Source organism: Diadema antillarum, unplaced genomic scaffold (assembly GCF_040938485.1).
Source record: "Diadema antillarum isolate AM-2024a unplaced genomic scaffold, OU_Dant_1.0 scf00000072, whole genome shotgun sequence".
NCBI classification, from domain to species: Eukaryota; Metazoa; Echinodermata; class Echinoidea; order Diadematoida; family Diadematidae; genus Diadema; species Diadema antillarum.
The window spans coordinates 3,381,865-3,403,908 of NW_027270961.1; the positions used below are offsets into that span (position 1 = coordinate 3,381,865).

At 38.5% G+C, this 22,044-nt stretch overlaps 1 protein-coding gene and 1 non-coding gene across 2 annotated transcripts; one reads left to right on the forward strand and one right to left on the reverse strand.

Annotated features, from left to right (window-relative positions):
- Positions 1-1,059: 1,059 nt before the first annotated feature.
- On the reverse strand, positions 1,060-14,937 carry LOC139717167 (uncharacterized). The gene is made up of 8 exons (XM_071628667.1): positions 14,628-14,937; positions 13,176-13,273; positions 4,811-4,903; positions 3,902-3,997; positions 3,512-3,559; positions 2,562-2,701; positions 2,171-2,270; positions 1,060-1,251 (listed from the first exon to the last, which is right to left on the reverse strand). The coding sequence occupies exons 1-8, from the start codon at positions 14,935-14,937 to the stop codon at positions 1,060-1,062; spliced, it is 1,077 nt and encodes a 358-aa protein (XP_071484768.1).
- A 4,771-nt stretch (positions 14,938-19,708) lies between these two features.
- Positions 19,709-19,779, forward strand: Trnag-ccc (transfer RNA glycine (anticodon CCC)). Its single transcript has one exon. It is a non-coding gene; the product is annotated as a tRNA-Gly (tRNA).
- Positions 19,780-22,044: the final 2,265 nt, after the last annotated feature.

The following is a 22,044-nucleotide window of genomic DNA, read 5'->3' on the forward strand; positions in this document are numbered from 1 at the left end:
AGACTCAGGCTAATCCTTGACAATAATCAGAGTCATCAGCTTACCAGAAATGATGAGTTGAGTTCAGACAGTGCCTGGTTACTCGGGAGGAAAAGGGTAAATGGAAGATCCGAGTCTGATGGTGGAAGTGGAAGTTGCGGTGGCTGGAAAGAGAAACAAAATATGTTTTATAGAGTTTCCACATGAAATTATCATTAAGAATAGTGGCACCTTCACCTTGTGAGAAAATTGTGATTTGCTTAGCAAAATGACAATTCAAAGTAACTAAAGAATTGGTTTTGCAGTGACTAGAGGTGCAGTCATTATGACAATTTATGCATTAAAAAAATGGTGATTCTGACTCAAAGTAATTGGAAAATTACTGTGTAATTGCTGAGATGAAAAAAAAGTAGATGAAGGCATTCTATAGTAATATTCTTGATGATATGCTGGAATATATTTTGTTTATACACACACACACACACACACACACACATATATATATATATATATATATATATATATATATATATATATATATATATATATATATATTGTTTTATTTTGTTTTGTAATTTGCATAGGTCATTATCTTTTGTTTTGTATCATGTTGATGCTCTTATTTCTGTGAAGTTTGTAAATGTTTGACGAAATATTGCTTTATACCTTTAACTTTGTAAACCAAGACCAAGCCATGAGGTAATGTTGCACATCTCGTGAAGTTGAGGCCAGTACACCAGTCTTCCTTTTTATGGCTTGAATTTTCTGGACCCAATATGGCACATCAAAGTCCTATGGGCAGAATTAGATACAAAAGGGCATTTCTGTTCATGTACATGCTTCTCTCTAGTATTAATACTTCAATTTGCAACTAGTCTATTAAATTACCACAGTAATCCTTTTTGAATAACAATAACATCCACTAGCAACCTTTTTAAAACTTAACAAGAATTATATGCTTTGATCAAAGTTTAAATGAGACAGAGAGGCATATTTCATAAGTGAGATAAGTATCAGTGTCATGAAATGCTAATCAGGTATTTGAAAAAAAAAAGAGTGTATATCTTTCTGCCAATGATTTCACAAGACTGCCACAAATTCCTCAAAGAGTGCCAACATAGAACCTTTCATAATGGTAGCTGATAAAAGACACTTTAGGCAACTAGTAGAAAAGGAGGAAGATGAACTCACACTTAGTACACACAGGAATCCATTTACTGTTTGACTGCACTGAGAAGGCTGAGTGTTGACTACAAATGTGTCATTCAAAGGCTGTGGAATACAACAGCACAAGTATATAGTCAAAGTTTTTATCATCATTGCACTTAATTTTGGTAGAAAAGATACAAATAAGAATATCTTGCAGTCAACTCATATCTTACCGAAAATATTACAATCACTTCAATACTGGCACATTTGCTAAACATCCCAAAGTATTATTGTTTTTATTTTTCTTTAGTTTGGTCCTAAGTTGTATCCGTCTTCCTTATCTTGTTCTCCACAATCGGTTTCTACCAGAACCTATGCTTAATAAATAAGCTTGTTTTTAAGTAGGTTCCATGTTCATATTTCTCGAGCATTTTTACTTAGATTCAAATTTTCATAACTTGACTGCCATGCTTCACATAGTTAGTAACATTTTATTGTGCATCAAAGCTGGATACCATGCATTATTCAATTTTGTATTATATCTGATGTGTCTTTGCATTGAGATATAAGAAACTTTTAGAGAAGAGAAATGAAATGGAAAAATAATTCATACGCACCAGCAATTACAACTACCCTACACAAAAGATAGATTACAGTACTAATCATAAAAACTTTGAATTAACACATCACAGTATGAATCATCAAAGTTGCTATGTTACATTTTTGACATATATTCATGATATGATTTTCCATTATATCAAGAAGAGGAAAACAATACAATAAAGTAGATAATTATTTCAAATGTGACATAGTCATGTCAGTACAAGATAATAATGTCATGATAAATGGTGACTTTCTGAGCTGTCCCTGGCAGCTATATTTTACTGATACATATGCAAGGTCAACTTATTCTAAAGAAGCAAAATTTATCGGTATAGAAAGAAATTGAACAGATCAATCACTTTGAGAGCAAACCATATACATACATAGAAATATAAAACATATAACACACACAATTATTATATAGATTACACATGCTTACTTGTGATATGGTAATGGTCTCCCCTGGTTGTAGACTCAAGAAGTTTTGACTTGACTCAGATTCAAACTGCACTGAATGGTTTGTGCTGAGAATGTGGGACCTTTTAGCAAAAGATTAATATGAACCAAGACATATTTGTTACGTATTGCATAATATGCTTGCAAAAAATAATAAGATATGATATGGACCAACACAAATCATTTTCAAAACATGAATGATTTCTTAATCTTCATTGAATAACTAATGTGTGTATAAAGTTCGTTTTCTTTCTGTCAACAGAATGGCAACCTGCATGTATGGCTGCATTTTCCCAAACATATGAGTGGTAACTGTTTGTTGCTCTATTAAATTGTGCAAGCAAAGAAGAAACAATATTTGCTTGTTTGATTACCTTACAAAGTAGGCTGCAGCAGGCTCCCACTGAAGAGTGCCCTCAGTGATGTTCTCAAGGTCAAGAATTGCCTCTGCAGGTGGAATGATGATCCCCACACTGTGATTGGTTGTTGCCAGGTAGCCAATGAGGTGAGACCTCTGTAAGGTGAAGACAATCACATGACATTATAGAGGAGCTATGCTAATAAGGAAAAGGATTTAGCATGACTAGCTGACTATGTCTTAAAATATCTCTAATGTGGTAAAAGTAGCAGTCGTTGTAGCAGTAGTGATGATGGAAATTTTGTAGAAATTATGATTATATTAGAGAAAATGATAAATAAATGACAACAAAAAATAAAACCTATGACAATTAAGTGACTCCATGTATAACTTTGGGAAATACACATCACACAAACAGAATTTAAAATCTAAACATATTTATCACTTGCATGTCTCTTAGAATATAACTCGAAACTCACAAGCAAATTTCAGACAAGATAAATCACATTCTGACATCTACATGTGATAAGATTCATAGGATCTAAATATTGTCATCTATGTTATCTACATTTTAGTCCACGTTTTCTGCAGCAAATTTGTGATATTTCTTCTTAGTTTGTCAAACCGTACACAATTCTTTTTGAAGATTAACATAATGAGGCACGAGAGAATATTCTAGCCAGCTTCTCTGCCAGTGCACTTTGCATATCAAGATGAGTTTATTTATTCAACTGCAGTCAAATGGAGGAGATAAAATTTCCACTTGACAGTTGGCAATTACAGCTCTTCCAATGCTTTTGAAAACTTTGATACTTTTGGCAGCATATAAGGTATATCAGCTTAATATGATCAGCTATACTACTGAATTGCCAAGTTGGCTGTATTAATCCTAAACTCGTAATTCATGTGTCAGGGCAGTCTATCTTAAAATCAAGGCATACTAAAACAGAACAAAGGCACACAAACCTGAATTAATCTCCAGAATGGCTCAGCTTCATCCATCTCTTCCAGCTCCTAGAAACCAGAATTTGACATTTTAGGGTGAAAGATCCATACATATCAGTCTTGTTACAATTCATGAAACAGAAAACTAAAAAAAAAAAAAAAAAAATCACTTGTTAAACACATATATCAACATGGGCGGAAATAGATCCATGCAACAGGGAATGAATTCTATAATATAGAATATATACTCACATATATTATACATTTTTACACGAATTATCTTATGAAAATATATCACCAACTTCTACAAATTATTTCGAGGTTTTAGTATCCAGACATACATTTCTCATTTTCCAGCAGAGAAAATTATTCAGTATATTAGAAGATGACAACTTTGATCATCATGCTTACCACAGCTAGGTTAGCAAAGCACCTCCGTCCTAGTCTGTGGAGTTCTGGTGGGCACAAACATTCAAAGGTCCCAGGTCCATTTGGTACACACAGTGCCTGAGGTACAGAAGAATTGTGGTGGTAGCATCATTAGGCACTTTACTTGACAAGGTAATAATAATGATACTGAATTCTTTGAAAGGGTTCTACATCACCCCTAATTAGCATCATTGAACTCAACAATTGAGGTCAAACAAAAGGATGATCTTTAATAAAAGTGCCTCTTCAGTTTTGACAATTGCGCATTTGAAGGAAAAGAATATGCTTGATCACAAACCCCAAGTTTATCAAACTTTGCAAATACAGGAAAGTTGTCATGACATGAGTAACAGATGTATTACATGAACATTTGAGATACATAATTGGCTGACAGGAATTGCTCTTCTGATATGATTTCATTGATATGATATGATAATCAAATTAGAGACATCATAAGTATCATTACTCTGTGCAAGTTCTGGACAATTTGTGGGCATAAACCTCCTAAATTTCCAACAAATTCATTTCAGCAGAATATAATTCAACTTTTATGTTCTTTCATGCACTTCAAAGTATATAAGCTGTGGAGAGTTTTAGGTATACTATCATCATAGCTCTCATCCAGCAACAACCTGTAGTATATGATTGATTAGGTGAAAAAAAAGTTTATACAAATTGAGGCACCTCAGTCATAGTAGCTGTTTCTATGTCAGTTATGGTTAGTTCATTGGTGTCATGGTAATGAGGTATATCATAACTTAAACTGATTGCATATCATTTTACAATAGGTGAACCCTGGTCAAAATATGTTCACTTTCTATTCTGACTTATGGCATCTCCCAATACGCCTGACAATAATCATACATATGTGTAAACAAGTTTTTGACCTACCGAAGCATCACATGGGTTGTTTGGTATGCAGGCATTGATGGGTTCACAGGAGAAACCATTCCCGTCAAAACCAGGCAGACAGTAACATGAAACCTGAGAAACAAAGACACCAATATTAGTCAGTTATTCACCACAAACACCACAAGTCCTTGGTACATTCATAACACAAACACTCTCTTAAAAACAGTCTTTTCTCTACACTAATGACAGCTTTTTGAACATTTGGATCAATTGCTTTCAATATTGTGCACTGCTCCAATATCCTTGACATTCTGTTCAGATCGAGCTTTACAAATCAGCCAGCTATTAAATAATTTAGCTTTGATGACAATTAGTCATCACACATTGTTGATGTATAAAAACAAGATTGTCATTGCATGTCAATTTTTCATCATTTAGAATTTCTTCAAAATAAATGATTTATTCTGTTACTTTGTCGGCAATCACTCTGGAGTCCGTTGAGGAATATTCGTCCCAAACTATGAGACAACTTCTTTTGTTTGTTATCTCTCTTATCAGCAGTATGTTTTCTTCTTGCATACTCTGGTACTGATGGCAGGAAATGTTGTTACATCATGCTGTGTCGATTCAGATAATTTCTTGAAGATATTGACCTACTCCCACAAAAATTGATCGACACAAAACAGACTCAAACTCTTAAAGAACAATCTGATAACGACAGACATCAAAGACTGTTTCATAACTCCCCGTCCCATTACTTTCTCACTATATCCCTCCCCCTTCCTTCTCCCCCACCCCACTCCCTCTCTCCCTCTCCCTCTGCCAACCACTCTGAAGCCTGGTTCTCCTTTTCTCTCCTTAACTCTGACACGCTATCATCACTGATCGGATCTAAGCTCGTTATGACACATACTCCTCAAAATTTGTATAAACTGCGGCTTACCAAAACCGCGTAGCTTCTTCTTCTTCTCTCTTTTTTTTGGAAGAACAATATCAAATAAAAACAAAGGATGAAACGATGCAGTCTCACCCCCCCCCCCCCCATCTCTCTCTACTTGCCCTACGGCGCATCTCTCCTTGTTCATTTTCAGGAATGGAAGACAAGTATAGAAATATGCGTTACATATCCAAACATGCACACAAAAAGATAGGCCTATATGCATCTCTCCCTGTCTGTCTCTCTGTCTGTCTGTCTGTCTGTCTGTCTGTCTGTCTGTCTGTCTGTCTGTCTGTCTATGAAACATAATATGCACACAAGCATATACATATCAATAACATTATATATATCCTATATATATGTATATATATATATATATATATATATATATATATATGTGTGTGTGTGTGTGTGTGTGTGTGTGTGTGCGCGCTCGCTCGCTCATCTATACCTACACATACTATGATACATATTTTGACATAATCACGGGCGTAAACATGTTATCCATGATCATTTCGCTATGAATATCTTCCCTCTTTATTCACAGAGTGAATCCTTCGAATGATATCGCAAAAAAAGGGGGAAAACGTATTCTCTTGGGTCATCTGGCACCACGCCCCCTAATGTCACGAAGCCTATCGTGTCTCCATGGAGATGTGAACTGCCGATGGCGTCTTTCACAGCTTTCACTTAATTTTCCATAATCTTGAAGACGTGCGAAACCTTTACCCTACTGGGTTGAGACTCGAGCAAATTAACGTAATGACACTTTGCCTTTTTCTCCGCAGTCTTTTCTTCTTTACTTATTCACCTCATAATCTTTTATCTTTTTATTTCTACTACACTTGCAATATTCCGTACTTTTTCAAAGTCTCTGATGCCTTCTCATACTCTGCAAAATGATATCTCAAATTACTGCTCATTTGAAATCACACACAATACCGCTTTCACCTCTACTTCCACCCTTACCACCTTACGGGTACTTGCAAAGGAGTTAGATTCCGAATGTTACAATAGAATTTCAAAATATTCGCCATGTTATATTGGATAAGGAGGCAATACGCCCGCGAACACAGGACCAGTCCAGTGTAGTACGCTCCCAGAAGGAGATGTGTCACACATTTTGCATCAGCGTTCTATAGAATCTATTTAGTCTCAAATGACAATAAGATATGTATATTGTAATATGAAATAATATAATATGATATAATATGATATAATATAATATAATACTATATAATATAATATAATATAATATAATATAATATAATATAATATAATATAATATAATATAATATAATATGATATGATATAATATAATATGATATAATATAATATAATATAATATAATATAACATGATATATATCTATACCTATATCTATCTATCTATATACACACATGAAATTTGAATGAAATTGTATGTAGCATTCGGAAAAGTATAAGCAAGCATAATCATACACACCACACACACTAACATACATACAAACAAATAAGAAACTCTGAGAAAGAAGCACTTATACGCAGAAGGAGGATGAAAGTATTACGTGAAGTGGAAGTCACAGCGATCCAATTCAGTAAAAAGGCGCTATGATTATTGTTACCTTCATCTGAAAACAGGACCAATTGCCAGACATTTCAAGCAAGCACAACATGATGGAAAACGATACAAACCTGAACGAGAAAGTGAAGCAATGAAATGGCTTAGCATCTTGCAGGCCCCTAAAATGGGGGTGGGGGAGGAATGAAGATATTGTTTGATTTTCCACGTTTTTTTCTTTCGTGGGAAGACCCTTGGAACTTGGCGCTTTCTGGTGTTTTCTATTCTACTTCTATTACTCTTCTTTTACCACCCCCATCCATTTGTTGTTTATATCCCAACTCACTGTTCTGATAAAACACCTCATATCAAGTTATATGAGGTAATAGTAATAGCAGGGCATTCGGGACTGCAGTGGTATTAGTACTGAAGTGACTAGTATAGTGGATAAATGATACAGACCATATCATTATCATCGTCGTTTCTATACATATCGATATACTCGTATGCATGTATGCATATCCAATTATGAACGTTTTCACACTGTACGTTATAGTATGTACATCATGATTATCAATGTGATACTTAGAATTACAAACCATATCATGAAGTTGTTTATACTCATGGTAACTACTATATGACTAGTATTCAAATCTATGAACTTTGGTTGTTCGTCGACATTGCAAACTATGAAGTATTTCAACAACGACAAAAGGATAACCACCTCAGAAAAACCTGGTGAAATTGAGACAGAAAAGCAGATGAAGACAGTAAATGACGGGGCAGCTATCATGCCTTGTCGCTCCGTCGCCGCTACGGGTTCTTTAGTGAACGACGGCCGAACGGGCGGCTCTCCGCCGCAAATGCGTTTATGAATGCGCATATCGTGAAATATGAACTGAGCACGAGCCCTCGTACAAAGCTCACTTCGAGTGTTTACTTCGACTGATTTTTTTTTTCTTCTTATATGCGTTCGCCTCTTTCCCCCCTCTTTCTCTCACTCTCTCGTCCTATCTCTCCCTCTCTCTTCTTTCTCTTTCCTTTCCCCTTTTCCCCCGCTTGATGTATACATAGAGAGATAATCGCTTGCGTACCTCTCTCTAAGACATTTCACTTTAACCTGTCTATTTCTCTCGAATCTCGTTATCGTTGTTGTTGACGATGACGAAGATACCGCTAGTCCCCTATTTTCGCCAGTGTTACGGAGAATGACAGCGCGAAAGCGTCGTTGAGCTTGTCGGTTGATCTCCAGGACAACTCTCTCAAGCTGTTTATTTGTTGATTCCTCTCTCCCCTCCCTCTCTCTATTTTTTCTCTCTTTCTTTCTAACCCTACCCTCTTCTCTTCTCTGTTGTCCTATCTGTCTATCTATCCACCGAACTGTCTATCTATCTATCCATCTAACCGCCTATCTACCTGTCCACTGAAATATCTATCTATCTATCTATTTATCTATTTATCAATCAATCAATCAATCTATCTATCTATCTATCTATCTACGCATCGATTCTATTTATCTAACCATACCTCTTTCTTCCCTGGTCTCTCTCTCTCTCTTTCCGACTATCTTTCGTCACCCTCAATCAGAGTATTTCCTTGTTTCGATAACGCTTACCAGACGCTGTTTCTACAACTTTCTTATTTTCTTCATCTCTTTTTACAGATACTTTGTGTTTTTGTTTCTTCATTTAATACTGGAAAATCTTGCTTTGAACATTGATTACTTTGTTCAGTCTAATGCCTGACATACTACATTCTGAATACTTATAATGATTTGAAAATGTCTCTTCCATTTTTTCTATCTTTACTTTTTGGTGGTCCCATACCTAAATTCACCCAGTTACTCGTTTTGTTTAATCAAACATGTACGATGAAGTTCCAAAATGGATACGTGATTTCTCATCTTTGGAATACAGCTTTAGAAATGACCTTTACATGTCTGTTTAGCATTAGGATCTATTAGATATGGGAAAATCCACATCATCTTTAAATGAGCGTAAATAAATAAAGTAATAACATATCAACAGAATGGTCGAAATTTCATCACAATCGGATCGTCGATATAGGCTTCTTAACGTTAGCAACATCACAGTCTGAAATTGATGCATTGTGTGTATGTGTGTGTATGTGTGCGTGTGTGTGTGTGTGGGCGAAAGCGTGTTCATAATGACTCTTTCAAAAAGATAGAGCTTCTAAATTGCTACGAGGTAATCGAGTGTCCGTAGAGCTTTGTGTTGGTGACATTCAAGACGTTACTAAGATGATGTCTTGAGCATTTCTTGCTGATGGTACGATCAGATAGCAGGGTTGCCATAAAAATTGATACCGGCTGAGTTGGAGACAATATGTACTAGAGCAGGACGGGGTGATCTGAAGACATCTAGGTATAGTTTTCACACTTTTGCCACGTTTATGTTTAATCATTTCCTTTGATTTTTATCGGCGGAAATTGTCGGAGAGCTCATTGGAGGCAGTCGCAAATTGTCGCGAGTTGCGGTGGGCGCCCTGGGAATAATTCATTTCCGTCTCATGCTTGTTTCTCTCCCATCTCACTCTCCCTCTTCTTTTCTGTTTTTTTTTTTCCTTTGGCTTTTTTTCCCCTCTCTCTTCTCTCGCTGAGATATGGAAATGCTATATCGCGATAATTATTCGTCAAAATGTCTCGCCGATCCTATCGGCTCAGTGAGTCCACAACATGGCGCTATGGCGAGAGATTCGTATCTGGGGAAAAGCTGGTGAGAGCGGATGGGAGCATAGGTAGAAGGATTAGTGTGTGTCATGGAGTACTCTAAAAAAAGACCATGCCTGCCTCACCACCTTTATATCGTTTTTTTATTTTTGAAAGAAGCGAGAATGGGAGACTTGCTTTACCCCCAACTCGGCGGCCTCAAACCTGTGAAATTCTTGCATTCCCAAACGATTCCAAAATTGTCACAAACAAGCGTCGCCCTAAAGATGCTTGTCCATCGCTACTGGAGAGTGAGGAGGAGAGATAAGAGCGAAAGAGAGAGGGTGAGAGGAAACAGAGAGGGAAAAGACACTTCCTTCAATAAACTCTCCATTATATATGATAATCAGTCCGATTTTGAGATTTTATCGAGAAGGCATGCATTTACACACATCGGCGATCTTATAACGATTTTTAGTAATAAGATGAGTTGGTTTTAAGCAACAGATGACGGCGTTCAAATCTTCAGGGGTACCTGTATTATTTGTCGGTCCGTGCGAATGCTTCTTGTGTTCGCGGAGCGCCCGAAAACTCCTCGCCCGTGCGCGTGCATGCGGACAAGTCGTGAACTAAAATAAATCTCCGCGCGCAGTTTTCATCCAACGTATGCAGACAGGAGCTGTCAATCATGCCACGTCTAAGAATACTGGCAACATCACTTGATATAGTTTCGTTTCAAGACTGCGGCACTTAAGCCGTGTCAAACAGGAACAACAGGTCAAAAGAAGAGAGAGGGAGAGAGAGAAAGAAAGAGAGAGAGAAAAAAAAAAGAGAGAGTATGGATATGTGCGTGTGTAAGGTGTGTGTGTGTTGTGTGTGTGTATTAAACAGCTTCCCTCAAACGTAACGCATTCTTTTTTTCTCCTCCCAACCCCCACTCGTGGCGGTTCTTACTCTCAGATCTGGCTCGTGATATGAAATGAGACCCGCGCGCATTCCCCCTTACTGGTAATACTGTCCGAAGAAGAGGGAAGTAACGCATTTATATCACACAAAGATGTTGGCGTACGTATCTCCGCCACGCTTTACAATGCGAGAGACATGCGGAGATCTAAAAATCATGCGATTAGAACAAGATAAACTAGGGATGGGAGTAGAGAAGATGAGAAGGGGGAAGCGATGGGCTTATTAGATTTAAAGGTGGCAAAAATTAGATTGTCGAGAATTTAATGAGGATCCTCCGAGTAATTAAGGAGGCAGGACTGGCTACCGGGTCGACAAGGTGCAAAAACAGGAATATGAAAATAGCAAGGTGTACCGCGCGCTGATCCGATCACGGTGGTATGCGGCGTTGCGGGAAATATTATATTTGAATATGGATCAGGTGTTTCGCCGATGGTTTCTTCCTCGTCCTCATCTCGTCTTGTGGACGCAGCATGGATTAATTCCAGTTTGTGATCAAATTTGCATTTAAGATAGACGCGTTAATAAAACTAGCGCTAGAGAGTTCATATTCGAAAACCCAACTCGTGCTTATATACTCCCTTTCTTTTTATCACCTTCTCTCTCCCTCGCCTACTCTGTCTCTCTCGCTTTCTCTCCCTTTTCTTCTGTATCCATCTCCTTCTTCTTCTTTTTTTTTTCTTCCTTGGCTTCCATTTCGCACAAACCATAGCTCTTGAAAACTTACATACCTTTAAATTAATGAAAAGTACTCGCATGTAATGCATATCAATCAACCCAAGTTGGAGCAAATATCGTAATATTATATTCTACAGCGTCGGATACTCACGTGGAACGCACATAGCAACGAGTCGCAGCAATGTTATCCCGAGCTCCCAGGGAGACGGAGGGGAAAAACTTGAAGTGGGCTATGAGCCGAGATATCCAGCTCGGGCGGAAAGAGTGAAAACATAAAAAAGGCGGTAAAAGCGGGAGGAAAGGAGAGAGAAAAAGTGAGTGAGAGAGGGTGAAAGAAAAAGAGAGACGGGAAGAGAGAGAGAGAGGGAGGGAGAGGGGAGAGAGAAGACAAAATGTACGACGATCGTGTTTTAAGAATGCAAGCGGAGCGCGCGGGAAAAGCGGCGCATTGTTTCAGAAAGTTGTTACAAAATCTGCGGTTTCCTTATATTTATTTCATTCAAGTGGCGTTTGTGAGGGCTTTTTCACCCTGCTTCTCCCACTAGATCATGGCTGGAGAAATTGAGTTCTGTATAGTTTCCTTGAATTTGTTTTAAATCGGCAAGTTGTTAAGTTGAAAGCTGAGACTGGAGGGCACTGCGGGCTACTGACACACTTACGACCAGGAGATGAATTATTCAGTGCTCATTTTCTTGCATGGGAGAACAAAGAATAATCTAACGATTAATCAAATTCAAAGAAACAAAGTAACGTCAGTACCCGACTTGATTATTCTACCCTCGGAAAATCAAAGAAGTTAGATAAAAGAAAATAATTTCTTTAAGCAACATCCGTTTATCGATATGAAAGGTAGAGGCAAAACACATAAAACGTTAACAGAGGGCAGAGATATGTCAAACTCCATCAAGTACTTCTTTCGTAGATAGATAGATAGATAGATAGATAGATAGATCAGATAGAAGAGAGAGAGGGGGAGAGAAAGAGGGAGAGAGATCAGCGTGTGAAGCATCATCCACATGAAACATTGATGCGGGAGAAATAGATTCATTAGCACAAAACAAAGTTGTAATACAGCTCTTTTATCTAAGAATTTAACTCTTTTTATTTCTATTAATGTTCCTACAATTTAGAGTTGCTTGCATTAGTCACCTGGGTCGGTATTACTTTCCTAGCTCCTGTCACAGCAACCGAGCACAGATGCAGAAGATGTGAGAGGTGATGTCAAAAGGAATGATGAGCGTCGATAAAACATACTCTCGTAGGTATCAGGGGCCACGGAACATTTTTTGAGTGTGTGTGTGTGTGTATGTGTGTGTGTGTGTGTGTGTGTGTGTGTGTGTGTGTGTGTGTGTGTGTGTGTGTGTGTGTGTGTGTGTGTGTGTGTGTGTGTGTGTAAGGGGGGATGTTTGTGATTGGTTGGCTAAGGGTTAATGTCTTCTCCACCCCTCCCCCCTCCCCGGGCCCCTGAGTATTACCCCGTTCAATTAGACAGTATATATAATGTCATCATACAATGCACAATCATCAGGATGGGTACAGTGTATAAGTCTCTGGACCATTAGGTATGAATGAAGTCCTATAGGTCAGTGTAGGTCCTAAGCATGACATGCATTCGTTCACATTTTTGAATCTGATGTTTGAAACAAACTCTGTCAGACCAAGGAGGTAGGCGACCTCCTTGGTCTGACTTGACACCTGTCCTCTGGTCTTGAGCGATGCTGGATTATGATGATAAGAAAAGGGGACTCTGTGAAGCTAACACTGAAGAGGCTGCCCTGGGTAAAGAACATGACAATAATAATGATGATAATGGCAAAGATGAAGATAATGATATTTGGAAATGATAACGAGAATAATAGTATTGACAATAAGTAAGAATATTATGATAATAGTGATGATGATGATGATGATGACAACAACAACAACGACAATACTACTACTGATAATAATAATAATGATAATAATGATGAAAATTATGATAACAATAACAATGATGATGATGATGATAATGATTAAAAATTAAATCACTCTTATCATTTCTATGACTATCATTTTTTATTTTGTCACTATTATTTCTCTTCTTGTTATTTGTATGATCACGTAATCATCAGATTTTTTCCCAAGTGCATACAACTGGACGCCATGGAAGACCAGCTAGTGTGGCTGCAATTATTGGCAATCCAGCCATCTTGTCTGATGGAAAATGAAAACGAAGCAACATAACGAACAGACATACTTTTTGTCATATGTGTCGATGCCATAACAACATGCTGATCTAATTCTTTTGACTTGCTTGTATCTATTATACACTATGAGGCATGCAGTTTGTTGGAGTCATAATCATTGATATCTATGATCTGTGGAGTAAAATCACGTCTTTTGATCTTTCCTGCCATGATATGATATAATATGAAGACAAATGTAAAACCAAAAGAAAACAAAACAAAAACAAAGTAATGCGAAGCAAGGGTGATGGCTAAGATGGTACATCTATGACACATCTTCACATGAGTGTATACTCTTGCTTTTTCTCAGGCATTGTAAGTGTTTTGACTGGATGAAGCAGAAAAAGAAACAAAACTGAAACAATCGTTAAGATTATACATCATCGTGAATCGAAATACGATCCCATTCTTGATAAAGAACACCTCAAGAGGCAAGCATCATAAGATACAGCGAATTACAATTTCAGCTTTCATGCCTCACTTTTTTTTTAATTCAGTTACAAAAGGAGAGAGGTTCTGGCTTTTACTTGAAATGGCATCTCACAGTCGACCGCCTGACAAGGGTATCGACAAAGCGACCCAAAATGGCGCTGCTTCGTCAACAATGCTGACCTTTCACAACCCGAGGTTTCCCCCTCTTCCCGTCCTCTCTCTTTCCCCTCGTCTTTTTTCTACGACGATTGGAAGCTTTTTTTCTCCACTAAAATACCTTTGCTGACCTACATTTCATCGCGCAATTTCCATAACGGTGTGCAGCCGACAAATCCAGGGCGATCGATGGGCCTACCGGATACAATTATACCCTGGCGCACGCGAAAATTGAAAAATTTTGAAAGCCGAGTCGCACCGTGCCCGGTAACGCTTTGCGGGAGCGCGATGGATTTCAACGCCGGGGCCTCTCGCGAGAAACCAGCGTTGATAGGGGGTGTATGTCGACACAGGTCGGCAATGTAACTGTAGCGCCTTGGACTGCCGCTGCTGCCAAAATATTGTTTCTGTATTGACAGCGCGGCCGAGATATGATATGCGACGCCGCCGGTCGGCCATCGTCGCTCTATGGCTCGCGGGCGTGCGCCCTTGCTCGACTCGCAACGCGGCGATGGGTGCCCGAGCGGAATTTTCTGTCGTACGCTCTTGTCAGCCTTTCCTTTCGCCATCCTCTCCACTCTACTTCCCCCTCTTCCTCTATTTTCTCTCTTTATATACATACACATACGCATGCGTGTAGCTAGCACTTTACCCCCTGCAGCGACAGAGGCAAAAAAGAAGCCCTCCTCAAGTGTGCGTACTGATTTTTCTGCAATTTCTTCCCTCCCCGTATATATTTTCCAACCCTGAAGAATAGAGAAGTTAGCCGCACTTTGGCTGATTGACGGCCCGTCGATATTTCCCTGCCCATAATTTAATCGCATTCCTTCACTTCTTCATGAAAGTTGATCAGAGAATTCAGATCGCTGGGCCCTCTGCATGTGTTTGTATCTCAGATCCTATTTTCTTCTTTACATTCGACATCATGCAGCCTTCCACACGTGTGTCTCTGTGTCTCTATCCCGGCCTGTTTCCATCCCTCTCCTCCGTCGTCCCCCTGATAGTCGCTCGTTCATTTAACTATGAACGGAGGCATATCGTACGGCCTTTCATCAGTCTCTATCTAACATGATGTCTGATTTGCGATAGGGGAGGCATCCAACACGTGATAGCCAGGTCTCTGCCGATATTCATCGCCAAGTATCACATATACCATCATGTAATATTCAAGATTTATCTCAATCAGAAGGGGCGCTCTGCCGTTTTTGGATCTTTTGGAAAGAAGGTATAGTAGAGCGCCTCTATTTTTTTTTTACTCTTTTTTTGTGAATGGGTGCGACCGCCATCTTCCGTAGAGCGGGTCAACGGGAAACATTCGCCCTGTGCTGGAATTACGCGAAATTGATCGCTCTTGCGAACAGTCGCGGCCATGTTGAGAAGTAATACCTGATCTTATGGCGCGTGCACGGAGTTGACACCGAAGAAAGTACACAAGAAGCGCTCAGCATGTACGAACACACGACAAGATTGTTAATCATGTAGGCAATAAACGCTGCAACTAAACAGATGACCGAGCAAACTTGAGTTTGAGGTTGCTATCGTATCGATCTAGTTCAAAGAAACCGCTTGATTGAAGGTTCAAATCTCCCGTATTGCCTCACACAGATTCTCCTAAGCAAAATATCAACTGCTTTCCAGATTGTATTTCTCTTGTCTCCACGTATACCATCCATTCATTTATATCAAGCATATTACGAACAAAAACTCAACTAAAAAATCGTATCGAAGGTCGAGTAAACAGGTCATAATGAATAAATTACCCATAATTTCATTGAAGACATACTTCTTAGAGGACGAATGTTTAAAAATAAAGATGTAAGAAAAAAAGAAAACTAAGAAAGTAAGAGAACCAAGAAACAGATCTTGTCGCTGTTGATGATGTTATTGTTGTTCTTTGTGTGCATGTATGTAGGACAAGGAAGACACAACACTGAGTGAACATTTCATTCCAGAAAATGTCACCCCCCCCCCCTTCCACCGAGCTGGATAACAAAGGGACTCCGCACTCACTATCAAACAACAACATTCACCGTCCTCCTCTCCTTCCCTACGCACAATCAAATAGCCCAGTGCTATTGCAATCGGACATTATTTCGTCGCTGTAATGAATTAGTAAAATTCAACTCTATTGATGGCATATAAACACAAAATTATTGCCTCTGTATACAGCCGTTCAAATTAATCCACTTTTCTCGGGGCTATTATTTTCAGCGGGGATGACGTTATTCACAAGGCCATTTCCATTCAGAAAACCAGTTATCAGTCTAGGCCTACATAATGATGACCCATTTCTCTGGCATCAATATTAGTCTAATTGTACAGACCCTATCAGGCATTTACTTTCTTTTCAGCCAGTTTGTCTGTCAGCTACCAGTTATTAGAATTCACAGACTGGGCTGGCCATTGTTGGGTTAAGATTATCTCACATCCATCAGCGGTAGAGTTTATAAACCTAAGAACATCAGAACTAAGAAACATTAAACAGGGAACATTAACTCCGTACTCTGCCAGCTAGGGCTCTCGAGAAATCACTAACACTCAATCCACTTCTTGTGCACTTCTTATTCATCTCTTTATATTGTCCGGATTCACGAAGAACAAACCTCTTTTATACACAGAATAAAAGGAGTACAAGTTCACATCTCAAATTTCGAGCTGTGTTACTCATAGTGGTACTTTTTTTGGACTGATTTACGCTATTAGAAGGAGGGTCTGCATCAGACTGAGAGTCGTCTTAAACATGAAGACAGTGATGGTGCTTGATAGAATCCACATCTGTTCTTTAAGCATTAAAAACGAAAAAAAAAGGAAGAGAGATAAGATGAAATAAGGAATGGATAGAAACCTGGTGCTGGCAATGTTTTTCATTACCTATCGTCGTTACCCTTATTTTGTCTCCATCAGCCTTTTAATATGATGCTTCATTTGAGGGCATGTCTCAACACTAATAACGAGGGGAATCAGGAGCCAGCATAACATAAGCAAGGTTTTCTGGCTATGTTTATATTAAAGACAATGAAAACAATCCGTTCCCATTCAAGCAAAACACACAAACAAACAAACAAACAAACAAAGAGGCAATGTTCGCTTCTTAACTCCGAAAACTGGCAACCTTGACATTTTTACATCTACTGTAGATCATAACTTGCAGACTGTGTTGCGCGTTGATTCGTTGATTATTTTGCTCGTATCAGTTCACTTTGTATTCCACATGTCAGTCTGTCATTGCATCCACTTGTTGTAGTGGCATTACCAGAATCTTATTTGCTGTTGTTGTTGTTGAAATTGTGAATGATATCAGATTAAAGGAACAAATACTTCATGTACAAGGTATGGAACATTTCATGTTTCTTGAAAGATTTTGTGTTTACTATTGAGGACTGTTATCTTTTTTTTGGCAACCTGAATGCATAAAATGTCTACTGGCATTAAAGGTAGATTAGCACATGAATCCAACTATGTAGGATTGTCTTAGATTATAACCTTTTATTTGCCACTATAATGAAAAAGACGAACAAATGTTATGATGATAGAGTACGAATTATATGAAAACACTTTAATTTGCTTCGTAAATATGAAATATCAGCTCTCCCTGCACATTTTGTGTCATTATTTGTTGAACACTGCTCAAAGAATAAGATTAACTAGCTGTAGATCTCGACATAGATATCTATTTAAAAAGTTGAGAAACATAGTGGCACAATAAACATGTTCTATGACAGGATTTCCCTGTACAAAAATGCTCTTAGAAGAGACTGTTTGCATCAAGAAATATCCATGATACTTAATTCTATTCAATTTTCATATACAATGCAACGGCAATATGATATTGACTGGGCGATGAATCTGAAATCTTGGTTTAAATGCCTTTTTGACTAAATGTATCATGCCTCCCTACATCCCGCTGTTGTGAGCTGGATGATTCATTAAAGTAACAAGGTAAAGGCAATCATTGTATCATGTCTACTCATCGTATTCGTTAAAACCTTTATGAAATGATATCAAATGCCCTACGGTTTCCATTACGCAGATATGAAATCAGAGAAAGTAGTCGATATGCGCAAAAGTAATATTTATTTCCACGTAATAGCAGCCGCCGAAAGCCGGCGATATATTGTTTAAATCAAATCGTGTATCGTTGTTGTATCGTATTTAAAACGATTTTCGCTGCGACCCTCCAGGGCATTTTATCCTCTGTAACGTATATCGCCTCACCCATTGATTTCCGATAACCTCGAATTTAATATCATCAGCGAGGCGACCAGTCCCATCAACTTATATTTGTGTAGCGCTCGAAGCACGTCCCAACAATCATAACTGCTGTGAGAACAATCATTGGGAGAGAACCGGATCGAGTGTAAAGGAATCTAGCGTGTAGGTGATGGTAATGGTTAAATTCTATTTGAGAAATGAAGAAGAATTGGGCTAATTTTGTTGCGATTTAAACAATTTTAGAAAGCTGTGTCGACATACATACACACACACACACAACACACAACACACACGCACACATACACATACATATACGATGGTGGAGAGACGAACGAAAAGAAAGAGCAAATGAAACAAGAGAAGAAGAAGAAGCATGATTCACTCTCATCAGATAAGCGGAGAAAGATGGAGGAATGTTTCCTTCGTTTTTGTACTCACCGCCTGGATATTGTGCCTGGGGACAATGTAGATTTAGGGCAGAATCGCATGAAGTAACATCGTTTTATTCTAAAGTCCCGTACTGCTTGGAATGCGCTGCTTCGTAAATCAGCTTTTTACGATTGCTGGAGTTGTTTATTTGAATGGGACTATTTTCTCTTTCTCTCTCTCCGCTATAGAAGATATTAACTGCTGACCAATGTTTACCTGTTTTTACAAGACTAAATGTTTTAACTCTAGTTCATGGGGGGAAAAAAGGCAGCAAGCGACTTGATGACGTGGGGGGGGGGGGGGGGGGGGGGGATAGGGGCGTATAGTCCGGCGCTGGAAAGCGGAATGAATGGAATCATCACAAGTCTCTGTAGCTGTTACTAATCATGTTGACGTGGCATATATTTCCATACATAGCAGCTAGGTATGGAAATAAGACATAGATGTATGTTTGCATGCATATTTTCTTATAAAGGGATAAGATTATGCAGTTACCCCTCTGTGCAGAAAAAAAGAAAATGATGCATTCTTTGTAATGACATTCCATTGTCTATTTCTCCAGGACTCATGACATTTTGAGATAATATAAAGTTACGTATTCACGTTCCTCAAAAATTTGGGAAAAAAGGGGGTGGGTTAGATTCAAACACCTACGCTTTCATAAGTATCACATGTTGTTTTCGATGAAGAGTGGACGAAGCACTGCTGGTGTAGTGGTATCATGCAAGATTCCCATTCTTGCGACCCGGGTTCGATTCCCGGGCAGTGCATTAGCTTTTACTCTATTTGCAAAATCAACAAAAACCAAAACAAACACACACACACACACAATGTGACTAGACGAAAATATTCCTCATTTAGGCGTTTACATAAAACTTTGTGCTAAAATGTTGTAATTTAGACGTTCATGTAAAACTTTTTCTTTCTTTTTTTGTAAAAAAGCAAACTATAGTCTCTTGTAGTGTGTAGGGATTTCAAATAAGTAGTGGCTTTGATTACGATCATTTTCTCTTTTTTTGACATGTAATGGCATTTCGTCTCCCGAAAAATAGCAAGCCTTCGTTGTCTGCTGAAAATTTGTAAGCAGCGCAATTCTCTCTAGTTTCTTATATGCATTGTTGATGATCTATTTCGATAATTTAACATGACTGGAACATTTACAGCAAATGACACTTCCCAGATAGGTGATAATATTGCAACCTCAGAAAAATCATCATTACAACTGCATACCTATAACGGAGTAATTGCTGTTTTACTGTTTGGTTGTTTATTTTTTGTTACTTTTCTGGTCACAAAGTGGTCTACCTCAGTTTGCACTGCTTCCAAAGTAAGAAATTGTATGCGTTTGTGTTTTTAGTTTTTAGGGAGTTGTTGGTTGGTTTTGAAGGGAACAAGATACCGTTTGATGTCAATTTTAACGCGGCTTCACTCGGAATTCGTGATTAACAAGCGGAGAAGTTCATGCTCTATGTGGTAAGATAAATTTTCTCATTTGCGTCAACGCAGTGGGACACCTGGACCGTACGAATTCACGTTAGAGGTCTGAAATTTTTCCGCAGACAAAAAAAAAGAATATGAGGGAGTTCGCAGTGATTTCACTTTTAAAGGAATACGGCTTAAAATTCAGATCGAGAGAAAGTGAAATAGATAGAAAGAGGGAGGGAGAGAGAGGGGGTGATGAGACAAGAATGTCAAGCGAAGTGTCGCTCCCTGCGTACTCATCAAACGTTCAACAGGTATATCGAACGAGATACAGCATAGTCACTTCAAAAAACAGCAGCTGAATAAAATGGGGGAAGACGAGAGGACGAAAATAGAAAAAAAAAATGTTAAGTGAGAAAAGGTGGGGATGCGAAAGGGGTAGGAAAAACCCACGAAATGGGAGGGAAAATTAGCATCTCTCTGCTGCATAAGATGAAGCGGATCAAATACAAGTCGACCTTCGAGATTGCCCGCCTGTGTCCCGCTCTCCTTCTCCATAACTCAATAATAATTGTTGCAAACGGCGAAGGTTTGAGTGACAAGTTCGATTGTAAACTGTCAAGTATTCTCTTCACCGCACTCCTTCCTCTACTTCCATCTTCCCATCTCCTCCACGTCTATCCATCCATCTATCCATCTTTCTGCTTTCCTCTCTGTTTACCTTCCTTTCTCTCTGTACAGCCCTCTTTGATTATACCGCATATAAGTCATGCTTGCGTCATATTTTCTGATGTGGTAATCCGTTAACAAGTAATAAGGAGTTGAAGAGACTGAAAAGAAATGAATTTACTATAAGTAGTCTTTAACTACAGTGTGTCGGGGGGGGGGTTAGAAGAATGGATGGGAATGATTGAATTAATGACATGATAACCGAGCAAAGATAGAAATGACATAATGTTCAGAAGTGGTAAATCAATCTTCGTAATACGGAGTTGCTAAGGGACACAGAACGATTACTAGTAATTTACACCCCTCACCTCAGCCGCAAGAAAAATACAAACAAACAAACAAAAGGGAAATGAGTGGTGAGATACAAAAGAAAAATTGGAGCGGGATTCATGTAAGTCGGTTTTATCACGTAGATGGTGCGTTTTCCACGGAGGTGAAATACAAAGGTATCGACCATCTGCAGAGATCTTACGATTAAGGTCAGTTTTCTCTAACCTTGTCTTATCTGCCTTTATATTTGGTATACGATGTCAAATGTACTTACAGCGAAAACAATTTGATTTAAAAAAAAATCCCATTTTGATAATGACGCCCTGCCATAATAACCGAGTGATTCTCCAACTAAACTACACAGTTATCGTGCTGTTAGTCATTCATAATGCCTTTCCACACGCATTATCATCAGGGTTTTTTTTAACCTCTCATAATTATGTTTCTAATTTTGATTGGGCGAGAGGTAAGTAAGTGAGCAAGACATTTTGCTCTTTTATGCAAGCTTATAGTTCGTCTTTCAAAACGCGCAGACTTTGAGGTCATGCTGTCTTTAGTCTTCTTTCAGGCAGGTAATTCAAGTTTTTAAACTATTCGAAATTCTAGAATATATT

Coding starts and splice junctions, on each gene's coding strand:
- LOC139717167 (XM_071628667.1), bottom strand. CDS start 14,937: ATGGCGAAAGGAAAGGCTGACAAGAGCGTACGACAGAAAATTCCGCTC. Junction 3,998..4,810: donor ACAACCCATGTGATGCTTCG/GTAGGTCAAAAA, acceptor TCTGTACCTCAG/GCACTGTGTGTACCAAATGG. Junction 2,271..2,561: donor GCTGCAGCCTACTTTGTAAG/GTAATCAAACAA, acceptor TTTTGCTAAAAG/GTCCCACATTCTCAGCACAA.